Source organism: Geospiza fortis, unplaced genomic scaffold (genome assembly GCF_000277835.1).
Source record: "Geospiza fortis unplaced genomic scaffold, GeoFor_1.0 scaffold375, whole genome shotgun sequence".
Taxonomy (NCBI): domain Eukaryota; kingdom Metazoa; phylum Chordata; class Aves; order Passeriformes; family Thraupidae; genus Geospiza; species Geospiza fortis.
The window spans coordinates 239,539-247,158 of record NW_005054641.1 but is presented as its reverse complement, the minus strand read 5'-3'; the positions used below and the strand labels follow the sequence as shown (position 1 = coordinate 247,158).

The 7,620-nt window shown below is 54.7% G+C and overlaps 2 protein-coding genes across 2 annotated transcripts in view; both read left to right on the top strand.

Moving 5' to 3' along the window:
- LOC106632055 (keratin-associated protein 5-1-like) overlaps window positions 1-697 on the top strand; it is an 807-nt gene extending 110 nt beyond the window's left edge. The window contains exons 1-2 of the mRNA XM_014311052.1: window positions 1-337; window positions 581-697. The exon at window positions 1-337 is cut by the window's left edge and continues 110 nt beyond it. Of these exons, the coding sequence (XP_014166527.1) occupies window positions 1-337; window positions 581-697 (454 nt within the window). The remainder of the gene's footprint in view (window positions 338-580) is intronic.
- A 2,844-nt stretch (window positions 698-3,541) lies between these two features.
- LOC115948943 (sericin-1-like) lies at window positions 3,542-4,330 on the top strand. Its single transcript, XM_031064839.1, has 2 exons — window positions 3,542-3,654; window positions 4,135-4,330. Exons 1-2 carry the CDS (start codon window positions 3,542-3,544, stop codon window positions 4,328-4,330), a joined length of 309 nt encoding a protein of 102 aa, XP_030920699.1.
- The last annotated feature ends 3,290 nt before the right edge of the window (window positions 4,331-7,620 follow it).

Sequence of the window (7,620 nt, the reverse complement as noted above, 5' to 3'; positions counted from 1 at the left end):
CCACGGCTCCTCGGGCTCGTGCCACGGAGCGGGGGACAGCTGTGTCAGGAGGCCCACGTACAGCTACGGGGGTTCAGGGGGGTGCCAGGGTTACGGGAGGTCTGTGTGCTCTGAGAGGTGCCAGGGTTACGGGAGGTCTGTGTGCGCCGAAAGGTGCCAGGGCTCCTCAGGTTCGTGCCACGGAGGGGGGTCCAGCTGTGTCAGGAGACCCACGTACAGCTACGGGGGCTCAGGGGGGTGCCAGGGTTATGGGAGGTCTGTGTGCTCCGAGAGGTGCCACGGGACAGTGGCCCAAGGGGGGAAGCCGTGCTGTGGGACCCCCGTGCAGAGCATCCCAGTGCAGAGCTGTCCCCAGCCAGTGCAGAGCATCCCAGTGCAGACCTGTCCCCCCCCTGTGCAGTTCTGCTGGCGTCCTGGTCCCCCTCCTGTGAAGAGCATCCCAGTGAAGAGCTGTCCACCCCCAGTCCAGACCTGTCCCCCACCAGTGCAGGTCTGTCCCCGTCCTTGTCCCCCTCCTGTGAAGAGCATCCCAGTGAAGAGCTGTCCACCCCCAGTCCAGACCTGTCCCCCACCAGTCCAGGCCTGTCCCTGTCCCTGTCCCACTCCGGTCCAGCAGGGCTGTGTCCCCGTGGCCAAGGGCATCCCGCACCAGCAGCAGAAGCAGATCTGCAAAGTGCCAGCCCGGAAGATCAAATAAAGGACCTGAGGAGTGAGGGGGAACAAAGGGAATTGTCGCTGTCCCCTCTCCCTGTCCTGCTTTGTCACCCATCTCTGCTCTGTCCCGCTGCTTGTAACGCGCTCTGAAGTTGTGACCCGCTGATGCTGTGAAATTTAAAATGCTTTTCACCTCGTTTCCCAGCAGATGCGGAGGCAATAAATAAAAAAGTGCTGGCTCAAACCCTCCTCGCATCCGCGTTTTTATCTCCTCATCCCTCTGAGTGGCTCCTGGTCCTTCTGGTGGCCAGAGCTGGGTTTGCAGCGGCCTCGCAAGGAGGCTCCGGGATGGTTCCACCTGGCGGCTCCTCGTCCCCACTCCAGGCAATTTCCTGGTTGGCAAACTAACAGTTTTCATCGCGGGGTGTTTATGCAAGGGGGTAATTAAATATTAATAAAGTTGTGTAAGAAAAATCCACATTTTAACGGAGAGGGGAAAAGCAGAGGATCTGTTTGGGACCACGAGGCAACGGGTGCAGCGTGACCGGCACCAAAAACCTCCAAAAAAAAGCCCTGGGGATAAAAGGCAGGAAGAGGACTTGGGAATGGCTCTGAAAGCCCCCAAATTTGTGGTAGGGTTGGGAAAGGAATCCTCTGGGAGGATTTCTGTGGCCAAGCAGGGATGTGGAGCCGCTGTGAGTCACGGCACCGCGTGCTCGGAGCTCCTGGCACCTGCCCAGCCCAGGTGAACGCCTCCATCCCCTCCTGACATCAGGACATGGCACCATCAGCCACCGCCCAGGGAGGGGATTTCTCCCGCTGGAAAACGGGAAAGAAGCAGAAGCCAGGTGCAGGGTGGGGGTTTTAGGGTGGACACTGACAGTGACACCACCCCAAGCCTCCCTCGCCGACTTCTGCACGGGCAATTCCATCATAAAACCAACAAATGACCCCAAAAATAGCCATTTCCCACTCAGAATGGTGTCTGTGGATCCAGGGATGCGTCTCCAAGGAACAGGGGCTTTGTAGGGGATACAGAGAGCAGCTGTAGGGTCAGCACGGTCCTGCCCCATATGAGGGCCCAGGTGCCCCCGGGCCCTGCTCAGGTGTTTGTCTCCATCGATGGAACAAGTTCATCCCCATCACAGAATCAGGGCTGTAATTAATCGTGAATAATGAGTTTCACAAGGATTTCCATTCTCCCAATGTTTGTGAAATATCCCGAGTCGCATTCGGATTTCCTCATCTATCAGTTCCAGCAATTCAGCTCCACTGGGGACCAAGGGATCTCCTGGACTCTGTATTTTATTTTCATTCAGTCCAGGCTGGTTTTAACATCACAGTGGCTGCTAGGGTCCGGCAGGAGATGAGACCTGGAGCTCTCCGTGGGCACAAAGACACTTTTGTCCCCAAAGCAGAGCGTGTAAGATGCAGATCCCAATGTCCTCCCACTCCTACCAGGACATTTTCCACATCCTATGGGCTTTTAATTCCTTCTGTTTGGGTTGAAAGCCTTAAAGCAAAGAAAAGACTGGCTTGAACAATCCCAGCGCTACTTTTAGTGCTTCTTTGCTGACTTTATTCAGAATTTTTGATGTTTCTTTGATGCCCTGTCCAATTATGTTTAATTTTACTACCCACCACTACAGCCTTTTTATTCTTTTCCCTTTTATTTTTGGGTTTCCTTTACAACCCCACAATCAGACCCCACAATCCCACCTTCCCACCCTCTAAGACCAGTCCCATCTCAGTTCAGGATTTGGGCACAAGGAACAGGCAAATGCCACGATCAAAGGTGACAAAAACCATCCCAAACTCTCCCAGCCCCGCGCCCCACCGGGCCAGGCGTGGTGGGCAATTAACATTTTTATGGAGTAACGAGAGGGATGTCAGGATATCGATCTGCTCCGTGTGTCAAAACAGCAGAGCAAAAACTCCCAATTAGCCAAGTGCTCGGGGTGCTGAGCAATCAGGTCCCTCCAGTGGGGCCCCAGCTCGTTTCCGGAGGAGAAGCCCAAGCCAGGCTTTAAAAACCCTCGCTCCACGTTGCTCCTCAGCGCCTCAGCTCCTCAGCGTCGCCTCTCGAGCTCCTTCTGATCCAGGTGAGTCCAGATCCATCCGATTTTTACTCTCCTAATGCTCTCCAGCTTCTCCCCAGTCCTGAGCTCTTGAGGATTTCTCTTCCACGTCCTATCTCCGTCTCAGTCCTTCTGCTGAGTGGGAAAATGTAAAAATTCTTGGCTCGGGTGGTTGAGGGCTCTGCAGGTTTTGCTCTGGAGTCTGTCCAGCTCTTTTCTGATATACAAGACCAAAGGGGCCACCACAGGTAGACGTGCGGTGATAACTCTTCTCCTGCTCAAGAACCTGACTTAGAACCACGAAATCATGGAATTGTGGAGTCATGGAATGGGTTGGGATAGAAGAGACCTTAAAATCTCACTGATTTTAGGGACATTCCCCCCACTAGCACATCCCAGGGTGCTCCAAGTCCCATCCAACGCAGCCTTATGTCGTGGTTGATACGGAGACAATACAAAGCAACTCTTCTTTTTCGGAAGGCTTCCAACCATTTTGATTACATCATGCGTGCTTTTTATACATTCTTACAATACTCATAAATTTACACCTACTGGTCATGAGAGACAAACAAAGTGCTCATTGGAACAGGCAGTTGCAGATTTCTCTCATTTCTCCTTCTTTCTTTCTTGGTTTCTGCATCAAAAACCTTGATAGAAAATCCTTCCAGGCTTGAAAACAGATCCTCTTCTCAAACTTCTCTCTGGCTCCCAGAAGTTGCTGTAAAACCTCTCCCGCATTTTTGGACACTTCCAGTGTCCCTCCTCGCGGCCTTCACTCACGGATGAGTTTCCCCAGCAGGTCTCCAGCCATGTGCTCCCGCCAGGACAGGGACCAGTGCCACCAGCAGGAACGCTCCTGCTGCCACAGCGGGGGATCCGGTTGCCATGGGAGCAGCGGATCCGGTTGCCATGGGAGCAGTGGGTCTGGCTGCCAAAGGAGCAGCGGATCCGGTTGCCATGGGAGCAGTGGGTCTGGCTGCCAAAGGAGCAGCGGATCCGGTTGCCATGGGAGCAGTGGGTCTGGCTGCCAAAGGAGCAGCGGATCCGGTTGCCATGGGAGCAGTGGGTCTGGCTGCCAAAGGAGCAGCGGATCCGGTTGCCATGGGAGCAGTGGGTCTGGCTGCCAAAGGAGCAGCGGATCCGGTTGCCATGGGAGCAGTGGGTCTGGCTGCCAAAGGAGCAGCGGATCCGGTTGCCATGGGAGCAGTGGGTCTGGCTGCCAAAGGAGCAGCGGATCCGGTTGCCATGGGAGCAGTGGGTCTGGCTGCCAAAGGAGCAGCGGATCCGGTTGCCATGGGAGCAGTGGGTCTGGCTGCCAAAGGAGCAGCGGATCCGGTTGCCATGGGAGCAGTGGGTCTGGCTGCCAAAGGAGCAGCGGATCCGGTTGCCATGGGAGCAGTAGCGGATCTGGCTGCCAAAGGAGCAGCGGATCTGGTTGCCACGGTAGCAGTGGCGGATCTGGTTGCCATGGAAGCAGCGGTTCTGGTTGCCATGGGAGCAGCGGATCTGGTTGCCATGGGAGCAGCGGGGGATCCTGCCATGGAAAGCCGCAGGAGTGCCAGCAGCAAATCTACCAAGTGTCCTCAAATATGAAGTGATCACCCCGCCAGCTGCAGATGATCCACAGGAGCGCCCTGGATCCTGTGCCACATTCTGAAAGCTTTGCATGTGCCCAGGAATTTCCAATTTCCGAGGACAATGTGTCCTTCCCCTCCCCTGGTGTGTCCTGTAACCTGTCCTGAGCTTGTCTGTGGGTGCTGAAATAAACGCTTTGCTCAGCTGGAACAGTCGTGTCTGGATCAGTCTGTGACTACATTTGAGCCACCACAATCCATAATTTCTGTGAGGTTTTGAGCCAAAGAGTCCTATAGACAAAAAATTCCTTTTTTTTTTACCATTTGGCCCCAAAACGCTGCCCCTGAGGGAGGCACCTCCACGTGCTGGTGGCAAACCCCCAGCCAGCCTTTCTAGAAACGCTGTGCCCAGCCCTGCCCGAGCTCTGGGTCGTGCGAGGGGCGTTGCTCGATGGTTACACAAGGAGCTGCTAAATTTCTTCCGAGCTTGTAATTAAAACGAATTGGGTAATTTATTGCTCCGGTATTGCCATTCATGAAATGGATGTTACCGTGATAAGATTGTTCTCGAGTGCGTCAGGAGGATCAGAAATTTCTGGCATTGCTGAAAAGGGTGCAGGCAGCAGCTCACTCCCTGTTTTTGGAGCAGAGGTGGCTCGGGAAGGCTCCTTGTCCCAATCTGGGGTTTGCCTTGAGCCCCCCATCTCAAAACTCAAGGCACATCAAGGTGGCCAACCACAAAATGTAGAGTTGCTCATTGTTAACAAACCCAGAGCAATTAAAACACGAGGAAATGAACACAGGGAGATGCCAAGAGCCAAAAATTCCTTCGAGTGTTTTTTTCCCAGAGGTCATTGACCACATTTCTGCTGAGGCCAGAACAAAACCCAATTGAGGAGCAGTGAGCAAACCCAGGCACAGTTTGTCCTGACACTGTCCTAGATCGTGGCAGGAGTTCAGCAACACAAAAGAAGGTTCAGGTTGCTCACCTGGTTCCTTCACCTGCCCTGTCCTCCCAAATTTCCCAAAATCCTCTGTTTTGGGTACCAGCAAATGTGGATGGGGTTTGGATGGAAGGAACCACTCACTCTCCATCTCCATAAAATCAACGTGGACAAAGACAAATCAAAGGCAGGAGAGCTCGGGAGGAAGGAAAATATTTTCCACCCGGTTTTCCAAGCCTTTCCACACCAACAAAACCACAGCAGTTCCCAGATGGGAAAATCCAGATTTCAGCCCTTTTTTTTTGCTTCCTTTTTAACGATTGCAATGCCTTCCATAAGCAGAGACAGAAAGAGCCAAACAAGCTCCATGGCCCCAAAGAATTCCCAACCCACGCGGCAGAAAGGTACAGGGAGTATCCCAAATTATTGCCTCTCATGAGCTCTCCGTGTGGGGCTGTGCATCCGGGATTCGCTGGCCAATTAGGAGCTAATTGGGGATCAGGGGAAATGCAAAAAGGGCGTTCCTGCAGCTCTGGAGAAAGTCCCGGGGGGTCTGCCAGTTGCCCACAACTGTGTGCGGCCAAAGGCTCCTGTGGGATCCCTCCTCCTCCTCTTCCTCTTCCTCTCCTCCTCCTCCGGCAGCACCACAGCCGCTCACCTGGAATAAATCCATGGATCCATTCCCGGGCTGAGACTCAACCACATAATTAAGCACCTTGCTAATCCTGGATCCTTACCCAGGGCAGGGCTTATTGCTTCCAAAAATAAGAATTCCAGCTGCTTGAGGTCCTCCTGGCAGGAAACCTCGGAGTTTCCTCATCGCCCCACCGTGTTTTGACCAGTTCTAAGAGGAACGAGCCAAAGGTGATTCCAGGCAAATCCCAAAATCCCTGAGGTTGGAAAAGCCCCCCCAAGGCCATCAAGTCCAAGCTGTGCCAAATCCTCACCTTGTGCCCAGCCCAGAGGGTCACGGCCAGGCCTTCCTTGGACACTTCCAGGTGACTCCAAACCCCTTTTCCAGAAAAAAATTCCTCCTGATTCCCACCTGAGCCTCCTATCAGAGTTGTGCAGAGCCAGAAATCCCCCCGAGCCCCCTCTTCTCCAGGCTGGGCCCCCCCAACTCCCCCAGGAGTTCTCCAGCCCCTTCCCCAGCTCTGTTCCCTTCTCTGGACCCCTCTTGCCATGCGTGCCCAGAACTGGACACAGGCCTGGACATTCCCCTCACCATCGCCAGCGCAGAGGAAATTCCTGCCAAATCGGAGTTTTCTCCTTTCCCAAAACTGTTTTTGCCACTTCAGGGCCCATTTTGGTTTTTGGGGGAGCTGCAGGCCCGGAGAACCTCAGGACATGCTGGAGGGAAGTTGTGGTTTGGGGATGAGGCATAGTCTCCCCCTGAACCCGAATCATTCCCGGGGTGTGATCGATGCCAAACCTGACCTGGGGAAACCGGGGCCACCCACGGCTCCCCCAGCCCAGCCCTGCACAGTCAGAGCCGGCAATTAAAGCTCCGTGGACTGGAAAGGCGACCTACAAGGAGAGGCAATCCCAGCGTGGATCAGGTGAGTCACACCAGGAGCCCCAGAAATGGGGAGGCAAAAAAAAAAAATAAAAAAGAAAAAAGCCACCGGCGAATTAAATGAATGGGACAGGGAGGGGCTTCTCTATGTGGGGTGTGCAGAGAGGGTATAAAAGTGCTCCTGTCCCCAAAAGCCTCATTGCTTCTCATCCTTCCTCATCTCTTCCTGCACGAGCAGCCTCAGGTAAGAGCTGGGGGGGCTCCAGAACCATTGGGGGGGTGAGTTTGGATCCCCAAATCTGGAACAGGGCTGGGGTGGGTGAGGAGGGAGCCCAGGGAGCAGAGGTGGGGATGTGGAGGGAGGGTCTGGGGTCTTGGCTCTGGCTTTGGAAAGCCAGGCATGGTTCCCAAACTACCCACCTTTGGTGGGACAATGCCAGAGAGGAAAACGATCCAGAAATGTGGGATGTGGCTGGGACTGGGACAAGGAACACCAGGATTCATTTTTCCAGCCCCAGCCAGGGAGGGTCTGGGGTCCCAGCCAGGGAGGGTCAGGGGTCTTGGCTTTGATTTTGGAAAGTCTGGGTGTCCCCATGGCCTGGGTGTCCCCAACACCTTCAGTGGGACAATGCCAGGGGGGAAAACGATCCAGAAAAGTGGGATCTGGCTGGGACTGGGACAAGTAACTCCAAACTCCAAACCCGGATTGCTCTTGCCTGGAAGGGCGGGAGCAGGAAGGACAAACCCCTGCCAGCTGCTGTGTCCCCACAGGTGGCCCAGCACCGCGCCATGTGCTCCCGCCAGGACAAGGACCAGTGCCACCGGCAGCAGCGCCAGAGCAGCGGCGCGGGGGT

Excerpts from the sequence above, each read along its gene's own strand:
- LOC115948943 (XM_031064839.1), top strand. The coding sequence starts at position 3,542 with ATGTGCTCCCGCCAGGACAGGGACCAGTGCCACCAGCAGGAACGCTCC. Across the intron at positions 3,655-4,134 it reads GGTTGCCATGGGAGCAGTGG|CGGATCTGGCTGCCAAAGGA; the intron begins GTCTGGCTGCCA and ends TGGGAGCAGTAG.